The sequence below is a fragment of the Lineus longissimus genome, chromosome 14 (genome assembly GCF_910592395.1).
Source record: "Lineus longissimus chromosome 14, tnLinLong1.2, whole genome shotgun sequence".
NCBI lineage: Eukaryota > Metazoa > Nemertea > Pilidiophora > Heteronemertea > Lineidae > Lineus > Lineus longissimus.
In genome coordinates, this window is record NC_088321.1 from 13,531,714 (window position 1) to 13,553,643 (window position 21,930).

The following is a 21,930-nucleotide window of genomic DNA, read 5'->3' on the forward strand; positions in this document are numbered from 1 at the left end:
TTGAGTGCAGTGCTGCCATCTCGCTTTTCTTGTGTAACCAACAAAAAAACTTATAGGGACTGTGGTGACGATAGAACTTGGAGGAAGTTTGGCCGTACAGATTATTGTGGGCCAGTAGTATGCAGTGTACGGGCCCGGTGTATGCTGGGTGTGGTGGTGAAAGAGTTCATATTAGTTTGGCATGGTGTTTATTTGCCCATTCCAGTTAAGGCCCATCCACCCCCATGAAAGCTGTCATGGGGGGTCGATGTTATTTAGATTTGTCCTGATAATCCTTTGGGAAGACATTAGAGCAATGGGAATTCAGGCTGAGGTGCGAGCGGACTTTGTTTTAAGACAAATGGCCGTGTACATATATTAATCTAGGCCAGAATTCAAGGTAAGGGCAACTGAGGTATTAATGAGGTAGGGGCCATCATTTAGTATGTACCCACCAGGGGGGGGTTGATACCAATGCGTACAGCATGCGTACAGGGGGGTTCAAAGCTAAAGTGTATGCACGCACCGAGAGTAAGATTTTTCCCGCCTGAAATCACTGATCACCGTATTTGACTGACGATCGTTCTTGGCGTAAGCGCCATCATTCACCACAAATAAACATAAGTTATATTTCACGTGTTGTTGTTGTCTGTTAGCGTTTTTATCATGGCCGATTTCACAAACATTGGTAATACCGAAAGGTGTTTATTTCTGAGTTTACTCTCATTTTATACATCACAACAAGCTGTTCACTATCGACGACAGATACCGGTCGACCATCAGGCACATCGGACATTGTACGTAATGTAGGAAATACTTGAGTAAAAGTCCTAATATCAACATTGGCAGGAGTCACAGTGCGTACGTACTCAAGGGGGGAGGGGTGGGGGTCACACCAAAACGTACATCATACGTATAGGAGGGGGAGGGAGGTATCCAAATATCAGGCTTTTCGTGCGTACATACTAAATGGATGGCCCCTGATGTCATCTCGCTGCTTACACAGACTACCTTTACAGCATGTGATTACAGGTGCATGAAAATACTAGTAAATACTAGAATACTAGAATACTAGAATACCTGAATACTAGAATACTTGAATACTTGAATACTAGAATACTAGAATACATGAAGACTAGAATACTTGAATACTAGAATACTACATGTAGAATACTACCTGTAGAATACTACCTGTAGAATACTACCTGTAGAATACTACCTGTAGAATACTACATGTAGAATACTAGAATAAATCAAAAGTTAAATCAGCTGAAACCCTACAGTCCAAATGACAAATGACATCCGTCCTGCTGACGTGAATTTAGGGATGACAGTTGTGATTTTGGCTGTAATTTCATGAAAACCAGCAGGTTTGAAGAAGTAATCTTTCAAGGAAACAAAAACCTGCACCATCATCAAAAACCAGTAAAAATTGGAATGGTGGTCAATTCAGGAGTTCCTTGTCCCCTGCACAAAATGAGCTGACCCGCATTGGCATCGAAGATCCATTCCTAACATTTGCGTTCACGTTTCAGTACTGTTACTAGCGAGGGCGGACTGAGGTGAGTGCCACTAGATGGCGTTGGTGTGCATGTTATACGGCGGCCATCTTGGCGCATGCGCATGTCCTGGCTCATCGTCGTGACTTGGTAACATGTTCTGTTGTGTCTGTTTCTGGTCTGTAGTTGGCTAGGGTTCAGTAGAGCTTTGCTGACCATGTTGATCTTGACCTTGGCCTACTCTCAAGGTCAAAGTGGGGAGTAGGTCAATTTGATGAAGCCCCGCGGTTCATGTTGAATAATGTCATGTGCCAAACATGTACATGTACATGTATACAGCTTCAATGTACACAAAATCATACATATTTGTATGAAAATGCATTAGTATTAACATGTTACATGTACAAGTGCTCAATAGAGTTTTGGCCTGCTTTTGAAGTAAAATACTTCGAAGTCTTGCTCGTGTAGTGTAACGCGTGTATTGGTTCTAACATTGTATGATGAGCAAATCTTCCTGACTTATATCAGAGATGTGATGGAAAATAAAGTATTGATTTTACTCGTACGTCGTCAGTATTTTAATATCTTTGGACTGCACTTGAGTGTGTTTTCGAACTGTCCCTGAATACAGAACATGTAACTCTAAATAACTTTATGATAGCTGTAGCCCTGCCCCTCCTTTGTGACAGCGGCTCATACTAGGTGCATAAATTGTATGAAACGCTCTGACCAGAAACAGACACATTCTAGGGAATTTTGTTCGACATGAGGTAATGTGGTACAATTATGGCACCAGTACAGTTATTTTTGAAGCATAAGTGTGCACTTATGCTATGTTCTGCCATAAGGCTTCGTGAGATCCTCACAAAATTGGTTTTCCAAGGGTCCGGCATCTTTTTTGTCCGGTCCTTTAATTTTGTTGTAAAAGATCCGTTCTTTGACTTTATTTTTCGGGGTTAACGGTTGACCGCTGTAATTGTACCACATCTTCGTCATTTCCGTCTTGTTTTCTGTGGCGTAGCATTTTATTTTTAGCAAACCCTTTTTGGACTGACTGGCAAGCCACCTGGTCTGGGCGTTTTCAGGGCTCGAGCTAGACCTTCCTGATCAGGGGTCAAACTCAAGTCTTGACAAAATCTCAGGAGTCCTGTAACAGATTTTTAAGTTGACAGTTTTAAATGTGAGAGTCCTGGGCCAAGTTGCATGCTTCAAATGACACTTTTCGGGGGTTATCTCAAGCCCTTCATTTTTCATACAAACTGATATCGAAGACCAAATTAAACATTAAAAAAATAAAAAGTACCTTCAGAAACGGTTGATGAAGAGTTTTCCAATGACAAATCAAAATCAATAATCGGAATGCTTGGGTCTCTTGATACGCTTTCCTCCAAAAGGTAACGCTTCTATGACGTAGTGACTAAAGGCCTCATTATTTGCTTCAAAAGCCTACAGGATTTCATTGAAAAAAGGGCACTTCTGCTAGATTGTTGAGTAGGGCACACTTGAATAAAAATCAGTGAGGAAAAAGTTGTCTTCGTGCAGGAAAAAGATCCACGGACATCTGATCAAAGCATTTGCGTCTACGAATTTCTAGCCTTGGATGTCACTATCATTAGAGTCATTGTTCGAAGTACCTACGTGCTGTGAGACTGGAAGCTTTGGTGCTACCCGCGGGTGAAAATGGCGCTTGGGCCAAGTGTAGGATTAACACACAGGGTTTCCACCAGAAAAAATATTTTGGGTACAGACTGAAAGTGACCGGCGAAGCCTGTCACCTGATGCAAGACACCATGGGGTTGTAATTGGCTTTGAGTCAGGTAATTGATATCTGGATGGTTTTATGTGGCTCAATGACTTGACTCTGACTCTAATCGCAGCTGCAATCATTCTGTAGTCTTGTATGTATATTCAACAATAAACTCACAAATTTTTTTTTCGAACTGATTTTTTTGGGTACGTATCTTTACCCTAGGATTTACCCTCTGGTGGAAACCCTGACAAATAATATACCGGTAGTGTAGATTCCTTTAACAGTAGCGATATAAATGGGGAAAGATTCTAACCATCCAAATTGTTGTCTGCACATGATAACGAATTGTCACCAAACCTCAAAACGAGACAGTGTCTGTTTAACATTTCTCAACCTTTTACGATAAACCAGTCGGCTTCCTAACTGCCAAGGGCACTAACATTTTTTAAAGGCCTACGCCGTTCGTTTCAAATTTCGAATTTCTAATTGAATTTAAAAAAATTCAACTGCGAAATGCGTACTAAAATATAAATGTCAACATTGCCGTTGCGTAGACTGATATACAAATACTACGAATACCAAGTTTAAACAAATTTGGATTCACAATAACTGCACTATGGCATTGTGTATTTATTGGTGGATTTCTATTTAACTGGACCACATGCAATTACAAACGGCGTACCCCTTTGGCCTTTAAAGTGATTAAAATACCCTTATTTCTAGCGTTTTATTTCAGCATTCTATAGTCTCCTCATTTTGATATTTCACCTTCAAGTCAACTCACATTTTCCTTTTTATCTTTCTTTTTTTGAAAACAATTTACGATTGTCGTCAATGATTTTAAGTTCACTTTTACGTCTTACATGTAGTATTTCTTTTAAATATTTGCCTCGTTATCTCTATGCTGACCTATATCTATGCCAGCATGCGCTCTTGAGCATTACACCTGACTCATGCGCAACAAAGAGCTTTTAAAAAAGTTTTAGAAAGGTAATCATTAGTTAGTTGGGTGTTGCATGCATTAAGAATGCATTTCAAAGTCTACATCTTTTCTTTTTGCATCATCATAAACAATGTAGGTTCATGTGGGGTACATGTATTTCTCTAGAAAAAGTGGGAGAGTTTGATATACATGTATTCAGTTCAAAGTTGTGATTACAATGTCATGTAGGTCATTGTCATGTTAGTCCGGGTGCTGAGTGAATTTTATTTTACATGCAGGCTACAGTGTTGTGGGATAGAGTATGCCTATCTGACCATAGAAACCCAGTTGTTGAGTTTTTTATCAGCTGCACTCTCGACCTGATCAGACATTCTCTTGAAAAACCCTGCTCAGTTGAGCTCAGTGCACCAAGCAGAGGCTAAACGACATCCCGCAACAACTTTTATCTAAGGGAGCTGGGGAGGAGCAGGTATTGAATCTGTGGAACACTATCCTCAGACTTGGTGCTTATTTAAGGATGTATATGGTAATACATGTAGGTCAGAACTGCTGGTGTTACATTTAGGATAGGAGTATTCCACTGGGGTTTACTGGGGGATTTAGTGGCCTATTGACTCTGTCAGCCTGCGCTTTCAATTTTTTTTGAGATTGCGTATTTCTGGGTGGTCTTTTCAAATCAAGGGTCTTTTTTAGTCCACATTCAGGATAAACAGAAATAAATTGTGTTTAGAAACGGGGACGGAGACATGACGTCCATTTTGTCTGAGTTGTGATGCAAACACTTGTGATAATCATTGCCACCTATAGGGATGGTGTTTCCCTATAGTCATTTGTGGAATCAATGTTGAGTATTTGACTCTTCAGGGCGAAGGAAAAACTACGAGATGTGTTCCACCAAAATCGCGAGTTCACTGATGAAGACTACGAGAAGGTGAGTACTTTAGCAGTACTGTAGCATCCGTTCCCAGGGAACGAGTGAATGGGTACTGCCCAATAGGGGGTCACTTGTACATGTCGTACTAATGCAATGCACAGTGAGCACTACTAGGACTCCCCTGTCTGGCCAATGGTTTTGCTGTCTTGTGTTAGGCCTGTAATCAATACACTCGAGTGAGAGAAGTCTATCTTCCTAAAGCCGTGCGACCTACAATCAGGAAAGCATGTGACAAAAATCGCTTGTTTGCAGTGGTCATAATGCAGGTGCTTGCGACCTGAATCGATGATCGCAGCAATCTGCAATTAATATCAAACCCAGGATTACCGGTTTAAATCACAGACAAGTGATCTTTTGGTCGCACATTGCAGCGATTGTAATGATATCCGAGGTCAAGGTGATTTAAATTACTTGTTTTATATGACACTTAAACGGGAACTGTATAGATTTGTTTCATGACTCTATTGGCCTATTTATGGGGTTTTAGCTATAAAATAAGACCCAAAATGACGAATCGACTAATTCAGTTTTAAAGGCCTATGCCGTTCGTTCAAAATTTTGAATTTGTAATTGAATTTGAAAATGCTCAATTGCAAAAAAAAGTACTGAATTAAATTTCAACATTGCCGTTGTGTAGACTGATGTACAAATACTATGAATACCAAGTTTAAACAAATTTGTATGCACAATAATTGCACTACAGCATTGTGTATTTAAAAGTGGATTTCTATTCAACTGGACCGCAAGTAATTACGAATGGCGTACCCCTTTAAGTAGATTTTTTAAAACCGGACCCCATGGGGAGAGTTTTGCGTCTTGTCACTTATCACTTAGTGTTGAATAATGATGTCAGGAATAAACCATGAATATTTTCTACGGTTCCAGCTCGCCCCGACCGCTAGCTCAAGTCTGATTAATGCCATGAAGTTCATCCAGAATCCGTTTAGAATGTGCCATCGAGTCTACGAGATCATAGGCAAGCTTACCAAGAGGATAAAAGGATTAAAACAGGACCCGGTCTCAAAAGGTACGGTACACGGTATAGCGAGGTGAAATAACTACCCACCGCCAAAGATCTTATTTGGGCTAAACTATGATGATTTCAGCCCATTGGGTTATTTTCTAGCATCTTTTTGAACAAAAAGGTACAATGTAGCGGCGTAAAATTAGCCTGGTCGGTTGAAATGACCCAAAATCGTATTTGGATCAAACTATGATAAGTTTAGGCCTTTTAATTATCCTTTAACATCTTTTGGAACAATGTTTCAGTTAAAATAGAATATTTATGATGTGTGGTTCAAGGTGTAGAGTGGAGAATATATGGGACAGTTAATATGATTAATGGGAGAAAACTCATGATATTTTTAAAGAATTTTTTTCGGACCATTCTTAAATGTTTTCTAGAGAAAATAATCGCCTTGCTCTCGATCTTTTGTGAGATTAAAATCTGAACCGCTCTACCAACCTTCTGTTGCAGAGATGAAACTCTACCACGGCGAGACCTGGGAACTCATGATGCGCCGCTGGGGAAAGCTCGAGAAAGACTTCAAGCAAAAAAACGATCGATTCGACATCAGTAAAATCCCCGATATTTACGACTGTATCAAGTACGACCTCCAACACAACCAGACGGTTTTACAGTTCGAACAGGCGAATGAGTTGCATACCTGTTCGAAGGCTTTGGCTGATATCATAGTGCCCCAGGTGAGTCGCCCACGATGACAAGACTTCAGCACCATGTGCACCACAAGTGGGGATGAGACATTCCCGATTTCAGTTTTTTCCCCAGTAGACAGTAGAGGAGGGGGTTATTACAGGCGTTGGACTTCATTAGCCGGCACAAGAAACAGAGAGGAATGAGCTGACAATCCACCCTTTTGGGTTTCTCTCGGCGGCATTTAAATACGTTGTCCATGTATCTCAATTGGTGTCACAACCAACCAATGAAATAACACTCACTCTTGTAGCCTCCGTCCTTTTTCCGTGAGCATTCAGAGCCTATTCCTGGTAATTTATGCACCATAACCTGAAGACGGCAGGAAATGCTTGGGAATTTCATCCTTGGCTGTCTGAAAGCAAGAAATTTATAGTACTGTATGCTGCTGTGGAGTAGTGAATAATGATTTTCTTTTTTTTGTTTTCAAGGAGTATGGAATAACAAAGGATGAGAAGATTCAGATCGCTCAGAGTATCTGCACGCCCCTCCTCAAGAAGATCAAATGCGACTTGGAGAGAAACACTGAGGAAGAAAGCACAAGACTTGATGCAAGGTGAGGGGCTTCCACATGGATATGGTATTGTTTCGCAGAGTTTAAATTTAACGATTTGCTGTATTGTAGAACTAGCACTGACGAAGGTGGTAATAACTCTTCTCTCCTTTTACAGATATTCTAAAGGTGTGTCGACGCCCCACCGCCACGTACGAACTCGTCTCTACTTCACTAGCGAGAGTCACATCCACTCGCTGCTTACGCTGATCAAACATGGCGAACTCTGCGACGAGAGATATGACAAACAGTGGCAGCGCGCCATGGACTACGTCGCCGCCATCTCGGAGCTGAACTACATGACGCAAATCGTCATTATGATGTATGAGGACCCGACCAAGGTAATGGTTGTCACTTCCATAAAATACTTTGGCAGAGAATTAGTAAAACTTGAAAAATTGCAAAATAGAACAAAATTTGGTCACTGCTATCAAGAACTTATACATTTTAGGTCTCTACAGAGACCCTTGGGTATCAGGGCAGTGGTCATGCAGTGTCACTACTCCGTTTCATCGACATTTTTCTTTTCTTTTCAGGAGCCAACTTCAGAAGAGAGATTCCATGTTGAGCTTCACTTCAGTCCTGGAGCACAGACATGCGAGACGGACATGAATTACCCAATATTGTGTGGCTATCGATCACAACTCGTGAAAAAGGTAGAGATAATCTTCCTTAAGCTGATATGGAGTAATCTGTACATTCTTTCATGCTTGATGCAGCCCCTCCAATACCAATGAAAAAAATTTGAAATGTCCTATTCACATCGATACTCTGAATAGTCAACACCATTGCTAGGTTCCCTGTTTTGGGAGTTGTTGCCTATGCAGGGAGTTTGGCCCTTCCCACGTTGATGCCGTGATACCTACCTACTACTGTGAATCTACTTGATCTAGCTATGTTGTCGTTTCATAGCCGAATCAAGAGGTCTCCAGGGAGTTGTATCCTGAATTTGCGACAAATCCCTGAATTGGTAGGGTGTGTTGTTGTATCAAACCAAGCCTACTGCTCCTCGAGATCCATTTGCTTAATCTATTCCGTTGTGCAGTGTTGTCTTCAGTATTTTGGAATAAAATCGACATGTAAGTAGCAGGTTGCTTTTTCTTTGGCTACCCTGTCTCTCAAGAAAAGCTTTCCTCATTCCCATCCCATGTTTGGTTTTCTTTCAGAAATCTGGCGATTTGCCAGAGAAAGTACCTGAGGAGCATCCTGAACGGCACGTGCGCATCATTTCTCCCTCCATCACACCGGAGAGTACCTCGGACGAAGACGCCCACACCAAGCAGCGCGACGACGCGTCGCAGGGGAGTGAAACCTTAAGGGACAAGGATCCATCTTTGTCCAGTTCTATGGAGACCTTAAAGTCGCCCAGTACGGATAGTCTATCTGTTACCGGCATCGACTTGGAAATAATGGAGGGAAACGTAGACAGGTCTGAGACGGAGGAGAAATTTGAAAGGGGTACTGCACCGAAATTGGACATGGATGTTATAAATGAAGATAGTGATGATTCATCTCGTAAGAGATCGCCGGTCGAGGAAGTCGCTGGTGTCTTTATAAAACCCGCCAAAATTGACCGACTGTCAGAGCCGAGGCGGGTCCACAGCAGCCCGAGTAATCTCCTTGGGGAGTCTGAGAGGGGCCCAAGCAGGAGTGCGGGAAATGAAAACAAGTCGAGGCCGGGGGACGCTGATGGGAAAGTTGAGTTCTCTTCACCGAAATATCAGCGGATGACTGATTTGCCCGAGTCGATGGAATTCGAGGAGATTGCGGAGTATGATGGTAGGAGACGCCACCACAGTGATCCAGAGAAGGTATAGTATATTGACTGTTTCATTTGTATAGCACCTTCTGTGTACCATTATTTAATCCTTGCTGAAAGCGCTTTGGCTTTTACTTTAAGTCTCCTGTTGACCATTTGACAAAATTTGTCTTGCTTTTCTGGCCTACACTTCCTGTATCCTATTGATATTCTCTGTAGGGCCTACATGAGTGCCTATGACTTGACATGCTACTGTTGTTTTGGGCATGTTTGGGCGTGGGGGTTAACAGTAATGAATATGATTTATGATAATCCTTCTGTCAGAATTAACTTTTTCTGCTTCTGTCCAAAAACAAATGATCAAAAGTTAAAGCTAATCCCCTACGAGCAATGCCCTTCCAGCACTTCACTCAGTGTCAAAGCAATTGATATACACAAGTTTCTTAATGAAGCCCTCTTGTCAGTATCCGGTTAGAAGTTTTCAAATCATCACGTTCTCCCTCGCCTTCAGAACAAAGAACATGTAGACTCTGAAGACGGTGGCTCATCACGGCGCAAGTCGTCCTCTCCCGTCACGATACAACAGGTCAAGTCAAAAACGAGACACAAGTCTGAGGAAAACCTTTGTAAGTAGTTGGCTCTTATTCATGTCATTTTTGAATCCCTGTATTTATCTAATCCAAGTTTAATCCCAGTTCTATGTTGTCTGGCCAATGCATGTTGTAGGATTAATTTGTTGTTTACTGTTTTATTTTCAATGTTTATCCAAGTATTTTCCCCAGTTATTGAAATGATTTATGCTGCATACTCTTGAATATTTCATTTTGAGACTAATGTTATAACAAAACTGTAGTTGATTGCCCTAACGGTTGGGGTCGGTTTGGAAGGTGAATCATATTGAGGTCCAGGATAGGAGCATTCGGGCCCATCACACACACCTGGGTTTAGCCCCGCTTTGCTGTCTCTTGCCGAAGTGACTCTCGTGTTTTGTATAACTGTAGCCCTGTCAGAGACCGGCTCGCCTCGCTCTCATAGTTTTGAGGAGAAGCACAGTTGTAGCTTCGAGGAAACAGGGTCCGAAACGGTTGCGGACCGACGAAAGAAAGGTAGGGTTGTTTAGCCGAGTACTTTACATCCTCTTATTAAAATATCTCCATTTACACCACTTTAACCATGTACAGTATATATAAATCGAGTGACGAAATCTATAAAATCTTTGCGTGTGAGAGTTTGTCATTGCACGATAGTAGTAAAGAGGGGCCTGACTGGAGAATTCACTAAGTCAGAATCGGTTGTGGACCGAAGAGAAAAAGGTAGGGTTGTTAAACTTAGTGTACTTTACAGCCTCATAAAAAATATCTACATTAACACCATTGAACAATGTATTTTGTGTGAACGAGTGATGAAATTGATTGACGGTCTTTGTTTGTGAGAGTTTGGTGTTGCACCATGGTAGTACCGAGGGGCCTGACTGAAGAATTCACTGCCATTCTTTCGGCCAATGATGAACGCCTCTTATTTTGTCAATCAGAACCAGGCTTGGGCCCTTTGTCAAGTTGCCCTGTTTAGAGGTTTTTCAAATTCCTCCAGAGGAGGATCGGGGAGGCCCTCATAAAGCCAAAGAATGGAATTCATTGTTACTAGGAAGTTTACTAAAATGCCCAACTTTACAGCTCTTTTCCCCCCTTTCCCCGGAGGAAAGACCAAACTCCTAGCCACCTAACCTTTCCTACTCAAGGGCAATTCTGTACATACTTTGAAGATATTCCATTCGCCTCCTAACTGTTTAACACCATACATGGAGGTTGCATCTGATTAACCCTTTCGCTGCGGGTGACGTGCAAAGTACGTCATACACCTGTCCCCTCATCTTGTATAGCACGTCATGTTGTGGTTTGATGTAGTAATGTAGATGGAGGCAGTTTTGAAAACATATTGCCTGTACACCGTCCCTTCTATCGAAAAAAATATATACCCTTCCAAATCCGCTGCAGCCCAATTCAGATCTAAAACATGTCAAACTTAACACTACATACACTGTAAACAGTGCGACCTTGCGATAAATGTGTTTTGGAATCAGTTGGCCAAATAGCTGCGAGGGCCGGGTATAGTTTGTCTCAGTAAATCAGTTTATTTATTATTTGTGGAATCGGGCCCTAAGGCCTAGAGGCAATACCGTTGTATTTGAAATTACTTGTTGAATTTGTAAATACTTTATACTGAAATGATATAAATTTCAACGGTGCTGTTGTATTGACAGATCCACAAAGACTATGAATACCAAGATCAGCAAATTTGTATGCATAAAAACTACGGCATTGTGTACAACTGCATAACTATTTTCCTGGACCATCAGTAAATACACACGGTGTATCCCTAAGAATCCTCACCTTTGATTATCGTTATCATTCCTGTCTTTGCTTACGAGTGGCTTTATTTTCATTGATTTAGCCGCTAAAACCAAACGTCGTGTTCATAAACGAGGTAAAAGCATGCATCCATTTTGAGGGTTATGGTGATTTTTTATCTGTTTTTTAATACCACACTCCCGTTGTTGAAATATTTCGCATAAAAATCACTTGTTTAGGGAGCGTTTTTTCTTTCAATCCCTTCTTTTTTGGCACTGTTGGTCTTTTATCCCTAATTTTCACCTGTTGATAGGGTTGAGGTGTGGAATTTCCTGATCCTATTTTGTTCTTGTAATCACTTATTTACTTTTTATACTCAGCTGACGAAACTCATCCATCCATCCAACCGTCCATCCATTCATCCAAACATCTATTAATCCATCCATCTCCCAAATTTTCACCTGTTGACAGGGTTGAGGTGTGGAATTTTGTGATCTTATCTAATTTTGTAATCATTTTATCTACATTTTAAACTCAGCTGACGCAACTCATCCATCCGTCCATCCATTCATCCATTCATCCATTAATCCATTCATCCATTCATCCATATATCTATTTATCGATCCATCAGTGGCCACATTATGGCAATGTGTATAAACCGTATTAAAGGCCTTGGCTTATGATCAGCTGAGTTCCAGGTCCTTTGTCCTTAGGCTCTAGTTTATTTTACATTTTGTTTTTTGTTTTGCCTCCATTTATGCCATTTGTGCCTAATTTTGGTGCCAATGAATACGTTGTAAATCATTTGGGTCGTTTGGTGTTAGGCCTCCCTTTATGCCATGGACGTTTGCTTAATTTTGGTGCCAATGTCATTGGGGTCTACCATCTTTTGGTGTTGGGCCTCATTTGCCATATATATTGCTAATTAAGGTGCCAATGATTACGCTTTAATAAATCATTGGGGTCTTTTGGTGATGGGCCTCCCATTATGCCATGTACATTGTACATGTACCCTATTTTGGTGTCAATGAATATGTTGTAAATCACTGGGCCTACCGTCTTTTGGGGTTTTTTTGGCCTCATTTGCCATATATATTGCTAATTAAGGTGCCAATGGCAATGATTACGTTTTAATAAATCATTGGGGTCTTTTGGTGTTGGGCCTGCCATTATGCCATGTACATTGTACGTGTACCCTATTTGGGTGTCAATGAATATGTTGTAAATCACTGGGGTCTACTGTTTTTTGGTGTTTGGCCTCATTTGCCATGTACGTGTACCCTATTTAGGTGCAAACAAAAGTTTTAAATCTTTGAGATCCTTTGGTGTTGGGCCTCATTTGCCATGTACATGTACTCTATTTAGGTGCAGAAAATATGCTTTAAATCGTTGAGGTCCTTTGGTGTTGGGTCTCCTAATTTATCATGTACGTGTGCCTAATTAAGGTGCCAATGAATACATTATAAGTCATTGGGGTCTTTTGGTGATGGGCCTCCCATTATGCCATGGATATGCACCCTATTTGGGTGCCAATGAATACATTTTAGATCATTGGTGCTACCAGTTCTTTTTGCCCTGTTGGGCATTTTTAAAGCAGAAACAAACTTAGCGGTACAATTATGGCCCCAAAAGATTCAAAATTGTTTTTCGGCAATACTTGTATTACCTTTTACGAGATTCCTGCCAAGGATTTGATCCATTGGTTGCCTCCCCGTGAAATAAGGCAGCATCCCCCCCCCCGTCATCCTCCTTTCACCGTTGTGTTGTCTTATCTTTTCTAGCGATGTCTGCAGGCCTACCGAATGCGGCTTCTTACCCTAACATAGCTCGAGTGAATCACAAGCTTGCGTTGAGTTTCTATGCATCACAAAAGGGGTCGACTGACCCAGACGCAGCTTCCACCGACACTAACTCTGGTACATGTTGTTTTATTTTGTTGCATTTTGCTTCGTTTTCTCTTTTTTTGTTTTGCGTTTCGTTCACAATTTGACCCTTTTACTGCCAATGCAATTTTGTAATATCTTGAAATCAGTAGTATTATCGAAACTATCACACACGGGTGTTCATTTGAAAGCACTCTCTGAGAGCGTTCCAGTGAATACATATGTGCTAGGCTTCAAGTATCCATTTGCTTTTCCTTCACAATTGAACGCTTTTACTGCCAGTGGCAATTTTGCTTGAGATAGAAATATCTTAAAATCTGAAATAATGTCGAAACTATCACACACGTCTATTTCATATAATTCATATTCAGTGTTTTCTTTATTTTGGCTTAACAATCTTACATGATTTTGCTGTAGAGTTTCACGTTAGTTTGTCTAAAGTCACTTCAACATTTTCATTAACTCTTAGTGAATTACAAAAAGGCCTAATGTTATGAAGTGTTCAAAAAAAAGCTGGACTTTAGTTAAATGCCAGTGGCAAATTTATCAAATTTTTCATCCAACTTTCTAAAAATGCTGATTCTGGGCCAGTGGCTTGAAACTTGTGATCCACATGTAAGAGCTGAAGCTGTATGTTTAGCTTCTTCTTCTTCGGCGTTCAACCTGCCTGAAATCATAACTTTATTCCTGTGGCGGAGATGAAGTGGTTTGTTGTTTCAAGGTCATGCTGTGTCCCCCACAGTTGTGTATGTTTAGCAAATTTGATGAAACTTTGAATAATTTGCTGCAGGTTCATGTATGTGCTGCTCTGACTAGAATTTGATATTTTATTGTCGTTTGAAGATTTCAGAAGTCAAAAGTGTCAAATACCTATTTGAAACACATAGTATGGCTTGTTACAATGATGTATATGTACCTCTGCCCCTTTTCAGTTGCCCAAAAACACCCTGATATTACACGTGTCAACCAGCAACTGGCCCTTAACACCTCCCTGAACAACAGGAGAAACTCACTGGCCAGTGCACCGACAACTCTCGGTAAAATTTCTTACGTTTTCCAAAAGTTGCCTCTGTCTGCACTTTTGAGCTTTGCATCATGAAGCTGTTCATCTATTAAAAACCCCTCTCTGCCCACTGACCCTCCCCTTACAGTTTAGTTCCATTTATCCCAGGAAAATGGTGCAACATTGAGGTGGTTTCCTGTACAATTTAAAGCAACTGGCCTGCTACCTGGATAAGCCACAGCTTCCATCTTCAACTCCAGTATTCTCCACAAGGCCATTTGTCAGGGCGTCCCAGCCTACCTTGGCAGCTTACTACCCTACCTGGTAGCTGGTTACTCTGAATTAGGTGTAAAGGAAATCTATACATGTGTAGGGTCACCGTACATTAAATCGCGGGCCACCCTACATTGTGTTGCACACTGGCAAAACTTCTCGAATATCAAGGCTCCACCCTGAGAAAACCATTGGAGAACCTTGCAACTTTTAAATAGTCTTTGATGTATTGAGTTACTGCAGCATGGTAGTGACATTGACTTTCAGCTGTTTGCTGTAGGTCCCCTAACCCATGGTAATTGGCTTCCAGCTGGTGACCTTTGCTGCACAGCATACCTTAACCCATGATTAGCTTTCAGCTGGTGACTTGCCCAGATGACCTTTGCTGTAGCGTACCCTAACCCATGATTAGCTTTCAGCTGGTGACTTGCCCAGATGACCTTTGCTGTAGCGTGCCCTCACCCATTGTATATAGCTTTCAGCTGGTGACTTGCCCAGATGACCTTTGCTGTAGCGTACCCTAACCCATGGTATATTGCTTTCAGCTGGTGACTTGCCCAGATGACCTTTGCTGTAGCGTACCCTAACCCATGGTATATAGCTTTCAGCTGGTGACTTGTCCAGATGACCGTTTCTGTAGCGTACCTTAACCCATGGTATATAGCTTTCAGCTGGTGACTTGCCCAGATGACCGTTGCTGTAGCGTACCCTAACCCATTGTATATAGCTTTCAGCTGGTGACTTGCCCAGATGACCTTTGCTGTAGCGTGCCCTAACCCATGGTATATAGCTTTCAGCTGGTGACTTGCCCAGATGACCTTTGCTGTAGCGTGCCCTAACCCATGGTATATAGCTTTCAGCTGGTGACTTGCCCAGATGACCGTTGCTGTAGCGTGCCCTAACCCATGGTATATAGCTTTCAGCTGGTGACTTGCCCAGATGACCTTTGCTGTAGCGTACCCTAACCCATGGTATTTAGCTTTCAGCTGGTGACTTGCCCAGATGACCTTTACTGTAGCGTACCCTAACCCATGGTATATAGCTTTCAGCTGGTGACTTGCCCAGATGACCTTTGCTGTAGTGTACCCTAACCAATTGTATATAGCTTTCAGCTGGTGACTTGCCCACGTGACCTATAATGAAGCGTACCCTAACCCATGGTATATAGCTTTCAGCTGGTGACTTGCCATGTTTGCCTAGTTGGCACTTAACACAATGATTCTTGAATGAATAAAGAATCAGCTTTATAAAGCACCTTTCCCACCAGGGATGCATGGTTCTCAAAAGTGCTCACACTAAGTGTTCTCTTCTGATATTTTAACATCTAGTGATGTTTTAACTTCAAAGTTTCTCCTGAATGAGTTTACTGTTAACTCGGAAATATTTGCGCCCATTCATCTTGCCCTACAGTCATGTACATGTAAGCAATATTTCCACGTTTGCACACTTTTACATTGTAACTTTTGACTTTGACAACTCCACCACGGTACTTTTATTAAGATTTTTTACCGCTGTCTGTTTTCTCAATATCTGTTAACACGGAAAAAAACACGAAAGTAAAAGGCAAGCAAATATTTTTGGGTTGACTGTTGTGTCTGTTTACATCCTCGTGGCATTGACAAAATGGTCATCTTTAATGAACAGAAATTGGTTTCTAGATCGGAGTGAGCTGACTTGATAGTGTTTCCCTTCCATTGCAGATCTCCTGTACCTTCCCGGACAGATGCACGTCAGACATTCCTTTGCCACGCTGTTTGCCCAGACCCTCAGCGACGTCGGCAAAGGTAAGAATCATAACAAATCTAAAGGCAGCTTTTACGCTGTTTAGGGATAGTGGTATAGCAGCAGTGGCTAATTTTGACATGAGTACTCCCCTGTTTGATGTCGTCCAAGCCAAGAGGCAGCATCATCACTCAGTCACACTTGACACGTGGTGTAAAGAATGCATTGTGACGTCACCACAACATTAAGTCTGTGGTAGTGGACCATCGGATTCGCTAGGAGGTTTAGTCACCGAGTCCCTTTCCAATGCTCATTTAGTGTGGTTTATACCAGAAAATGAAATGACGACGGCAAACCGAGTCGCATCTTGCAAGATCCATTCGACATCGTTTTGGTGTCAATGGCTGACTTTTATTATATAGCTGAATGTGTTGAAACATCTTGAGAGATGTAGTGTCATTTGTAACTTATATCAACAGACAACACGATGCCATCAGCTGTTGGTGTTGTTGTCACAATTTTCATTACGTGAACCGTCACAGCAAAACCAGGTTGTTTTTTCACTGTTGTCTGTCATTTAGGCTATCATCTGTGTGACATGTGCCTCGTTTTTCTGTGACGGGTCATGGGCTTTGTACATATTGAACTGGTACACAACCCATTGCACCATCTGCAGGTAGTCATCAAAGTTAGCCTCCTAATTGCCTCTTGCTTTGATACGTTTAATTCTTGTTCTTGGCCCGCTTCAGGTGCCCGGGGTGGCTTGATTAGCACTAAGGTGATCAGCGGGTCCGCGTCTGCCCCCGACTTAATGGAGGTCGATCGCGTCAAGCTACGTGCCGGGCAGGGTACGTCTTGATGTCAACGTTTCATGTCCTCGCTGTCATTATTTTATAACCAGCTTCGTATAACAATGTGGTGTTGAAGTCTGTGCATGATTTTCACAAACACAATCCAAAGATACGATTTTTGCATGGGGGAATTGATAATGATGCAAATATGTTTTTTTTTCTTCATTTGACAGAAATTATAAATTTTACAACAGTGGCTAAGCTTGGAAGCGCACTTAATCTGATTTTCTAAAATTGTCATAAATCTTTTCAAAAACGAAACATATAATTGTGTTATAATACCGGTATCATATCTAATATAGTAATTTGGGCACGATATTTAATTTACTCTGCACCTTAACAGTTTTAGTGCCATTTGTCAGTAGACCTGTGTCACTTTTCTGGTCAAAAATACCCCCTCCCCTTCAAGCTGCTCATTAGTTCTCTAAAGGCTTCAATGCTTAAACATTCCCATCTTCCGTGGATGTAGAAAACTAAGTTATTTTCTGCTTTTAGACTGGTTGTAAAGTAATTCCATGTTCAGGTGCTTTTTGAGGTGGTTTGGGGTGCTGAAAAGGGGTCATTTTGGTCACTTGGTTAAATTTTAACAAAAAGGTTTGGGGTATAGTTTTCCTTGTTGATCCAGCAAGCTCTGGAAATAGGCAAGATGTTGCAAAACCTTTAGCTGATAAATATTCTGATAGATATTGTTCCCTGGGGTTCCAAAAAGCAGGGTTCTGGAGGGGGGGATGAAACTCTGGTACTGAATTAGGTGTTGATACTTAATAATTCCGTAATAATGCAATTATAAATACTGATATTTCCCCTCAATCTACCAAACAAAGTGACTTAAATTTAGTTTTTTAAAATCCCCAAAGATTTATTTCCATAATACCGAAATAATCACTAATTGCATGAGATGACAGGGCATATCTCATTAAAATTTCATGGGGAATTTGATCAAGGGGTCAAACTCTTTCTGGAACTTTCCTGCTATATTTACATGTAACATGTTCAAAGGTCTGCGCCGTTTGTGTATATTTGAAATATATCTACTTGTGACAGAAATAAAAATCCAAATAAATACTGCCCCTGTTTAGTAACTAGACATGTCAGTTTTATGCAAATTGACCTGTAGAGTATATCTAGTATAATGGTATACCCATCAGCCATGTTGAAATTTGTATTCACTGTGTGTTAACTTTATCAAAAAATCAAATTCGAATTTCAAATTTTGAATGATCGGCGTGCGCCTTTGACACAAACAAGTCCTCTTTAATCCGTTTGCCATGTGAGTGGTATTTACAAAGCTTACAGTACTAAATTCATCATCAGCGTGCTAACACGGTGATGTATTCGAAAATACCTAGGTTGCAGTGTAGTGCAGTTCTCTTGTATACTTCAAAACAGACCGTCAAATACAAATCGTATTATTTGTGGAGTTTATTTATTTATAGTATAGAGAGGCATGCATCCGTGTGCATGTAGCTGGCGTAACGTACCTTTGCTTACAGTGAAGCGGTGTTTAAAATTTACCAATTGTTTACTTGTCAAGTTGATAAAGTATTAGGACGCGTATTTGCCGTAAAAGAATGTCAGGGGCCATTTATACAGTTTTGGGGCCAGCTGTTGAAAAGACATTTCGTATGTGCCAGCATTTGAAGTATAAAAAATGTCTAGGGGCCATCATTTTAAGAACATAGTGTTGGGGCCAGCATTTGATAAAGCGGAGTGTAGGGGCCTGCATTTGACAAAGCGGAGTGTAGGGGCCAGCATTTGACAAAGCGGAGTGTAGGGGCCAGCATTTGAAGCACAGGGTGAAGGGGCCAGAATGAAGTAACAAGAATATGAAGTAACAGAGTGTAAGGGCCCACATTTGAAGTAAAAGAGTGTAGGGGCCAGCATTTGAAGTAACCAATGGCCAGCATGATGCAAGTAACAGCACTTTTTGCAGAAATAATTTTAACGAGATTTTTCAAAATCGGAGTTATAACACTTACATAATAAAACCTAAGATTGCAGAGGATTCAAGAAATTGTTTTCAATTGGTTATTTACTGTATAACTTCTATAACTTTCTGGATAAACCCTTCATCTAAATCTTCCTAAATAAACCTTACTGATAATAACACCAATCCTCGAAATGATAACTCACTGCCACCCTACCAAGCAAGCTACAAATATCCCTTAATCCTGAAAAATGTCTGTTGTTGACCTTTTATTAACCGGACCCATTGATATTTTCATTCTTTTCAGAAAACACTTCACCTACTACCTTGATATTGCAGAATCCAAGTTTTCACTCTAAGTTATAATAGCTAATATCACGATTTACTTATTAAATTTTGAAAGCTTCTCGGTATATAAAAATGTGTGTACAGGGTGACTAAATAAAGTGCCACCCATGAAAATGTGATTAATGACTTTTGTGCACTTCGGGCTTGCTTGAGAGGAGAGATTTCCGTAACTCACGCACAGTTGGGCCGTAATGGGTAGCATTTTTTTGGCCCACCCTGTACTTTGATGCTTTGCGAGCTGTTGTGGTGTTGTTAATACCAATTCCTTCCAATGCTGTGACTTCTATGTTTGTTTTGTTGTGGGGTGTTCAACCTCCCTATCCCTCCACAGCAAGTAAAATCTAACTGCCAATTTATTTCAGGTTTATACTAATATTGAACAACAATAATCGGTGAAATATCTCGTTGTTTCAGGGTTAGAGACCCGAGTGCCCGCCATACGTCCGCTAGAGACACTACACAACTCTCTGACGCTCAAACAGGTGGAAGCGTTCGTGGACAACCTCATAGCAAAGACTCCTCCGACACCCCCTCTCCACAGTGGCCATCATAGTTCGACTAGTAGTACCCCGCGTTCCAAGACCAAGCCATCGTCAACCATTCCAGTGACAGGTAAGTCATAACAGGTGCATGATTCAGATGAAATAGTAAATAAAAGGGACTTTCCCCAGACACATAGTACCGCAAATCTATATGCTAACTTTTTTGTGCCCATATAGGTACATTATACACCAACCTGTGCCTGTTCTCCCGAAAAAAGAAACTTTGGGGTCCAAAGGCCAAATATTTTACCCACCAACATTTTCATGCATAGAGTATTTTTTAAACACCGTATTTATTGAAATGAACTGTTCCTTTTGTAATAAGAATCATTGTTCTTTGCAGCCTACAGCTATTCTTCCTCGACCAGCTCCAGCGCTGGCCCAAGTTCACCAACGTCTGTTTCGACGCCTGAAGACATTGCCATCAAGCTCCGCCTACTGATGGACAGTGCTGCTGGTCCTATTGTGTCGTTGGACGACGTCAGTTTCTATAGTCCGGCATCTTCGGTCTCGTCAACACCAACAACACCGGCATCGAGTCAGTCATTAAGTTCAGCAAGTTCCAGTCAGAATTTCTCGTTGAATAAATCATAATGTTGAAATAATTAGGGAAAAATGTTGCAGCGCAAGGTGTTTTTAGATAACGGTCCATCCTGGTTTGTTTGTTTGTTGTTTTTGACCCCAGTGGAGTAATAAAGTCTTGTACCTTTATTCTAAGCCGCCCTGTGCTCATGCATGATGCTACTCAATGGTGCTATTAATGAAGAGTTTCATTGCAATTGACGCAATATTTTCTTTGAAGTGGATTTGGAAATTTGTAAAAGTTTTAGATCATTAAAATGTTATATGCTGACCGGATAGCTGCGAAATTTGGAGGATAAACTTGTCATTAAAGATTCGAATATTGGATTTGTTGACAGTTGTTATAAATTCTCTAATTTGTGCTAAATCGCTCATGTGCTCAGTAAAAGGGCATACAATTCTATGTAATTTGATGTTCAGAACCATGTGGGTGGCTGACCTAACTATCATAAACCCTTTTGCTGTGTTAGATATTTTTCTGATGGCACTGACAGTAGATTCCAAAACTTAACAACTTACTTTTATCTCAATGTTCAAAACTTTTCAAAAGTCCCGACATCTATACTGTTAGAATCTAACTAACATTCATGTTAGTGCTGGTGAATTAAAATTTTAGTGGGGCACGTCACCCACAGCAAGAGGGTTAACTTTGTCCTCTGTTGCATGTTGATTTTAGTTTTAATTGTGTTCTCTGGAAATCGGCTTCCAAACTTGCTTAGAATCAAATGTAAGACCCTGGGAGAGGTCTGACTCTCAGCAAGTTGAGGAATGGATTCTTTGGGTGATGGAAGCATTCACTGTACATTTTCTTGTGTGATCATTGTTAACGATCTCGCTGATTTGATTATGAATAAACTGTAATTTATTTTGATTAAAGCAATCTTTGAGTGATTTCTTTCCAAAGTTCTCAAGTTTCCTTTGGACGCCAGAAGTATCAGATCGGCCCATCATTGGCCTAAGAACATGGTGGCCCAAAAAAACTGACGACCATGTTTCCACCACGTAGAAACCAACTTCTCAAAAATTGGCTCTGGAATTAATTGGGATTTGGGATATTGGTTTAGTTTTTTCTCGCGAAAGATTCTTCATTCACTGGTTCTTGTGCTTGGGAGTGTAAGGGTGGAGGAAAAGAAATTCTGCTTGTTTTTTGTGCCACCCTGGAGCCTGGGAGTGGGATGTACCCCCTCTTATGGCTTTCCCTAATAACTGTGTGATGAGTAGCTGTGTTAAGACCAGTCCTGCAGTTACAGATGCCTTATTACAGATGCAACATGTCCTATTATTTACCAAATTTTCATGTACTTTGATCATGTTGATCTG

The 21,930-nt window shown here is 41.0% G+C and overlaps 1 protein-coding gene across 19 annotated transcripts in view; it reads left to right on the top strand.

The window, feature by feature from the left end:
- LOC135498773 (inositol hexakisphosphate and diphosphoinositol-pentakisphosphate kinase 2-like) overlaps positions 1-21,486 on the top strand; it is a 36,474-nt gene extending 14,988 nt beyond the window's left edge. For 5 of the 19 annotated variants that reach the window (XM_064789196.1, XM_064789206.1, XM_064789201.1 and 2 more), the window contains 17 exons: positions 1,515-1,541; positions 5,036-5,102; positions 5,991-6,132; positions 6,583-6,809; positions 7,251-7,375; positions 7,491-7,713; positions 7,909-8,028; positions 8,539-9,183; positions 9,643-9,757; positions 10,133-10,237; positions 11,583-11,615; positions 13,261-13,395; positions 14,295-14,399; positions 16,339-16,422; positions 17,110-17,208; positions 19,901-20,098; positions 20,372-21,486. In XM_064789196.1, coding sequence (XP_064645266.1) covers positions 1,515-1,541; positions 5,036-5,102; positions 5,991-6,132; positions 6,583-6,809; positions 7,251-7,375; positions 7,491-7,713; positions 7,909-8,028; positions 8,539-9,183; positions 9,643-9,757; positions 10,133-10,237; positions 11,583-11,615; positions 13,261-13,395; positions 14,295-14,399; positions 16,339-16,422; positions 17,110-17,208; positions 19,901-20,098; positions 20,372-20,622 — 2,701 coding nt within the window. In that variant the 3' untranslated portion in view covers positions 20,623-21,486. The remainder of the gene's footprint in view (positions 1-1,514; positions 1,542-5,035; positions 5,103-5,990; positions 6,133-6,582; positions 6,810-7,250; positions 7,376-7,490; positions 7,714-7,908; positions 8,029-8,538; positions 9,184-9,642; positions 9,758-10,132; positions 10,238-11,582; positions 11,616-13,260; positions 13,396-14,294; positions 14,400-16,338; positions 16,423-17,109; positions 17,209-19,900; positions 20,099-20,371) is intronic. The other 14 variants (XM_064789197.1, XM_064789207.1, XM_064789210.1 and 11 more) reach the window with 12 other exon arrangements.
- Positions 21,487-21,930: the final 444 nt, after the last annotated feature.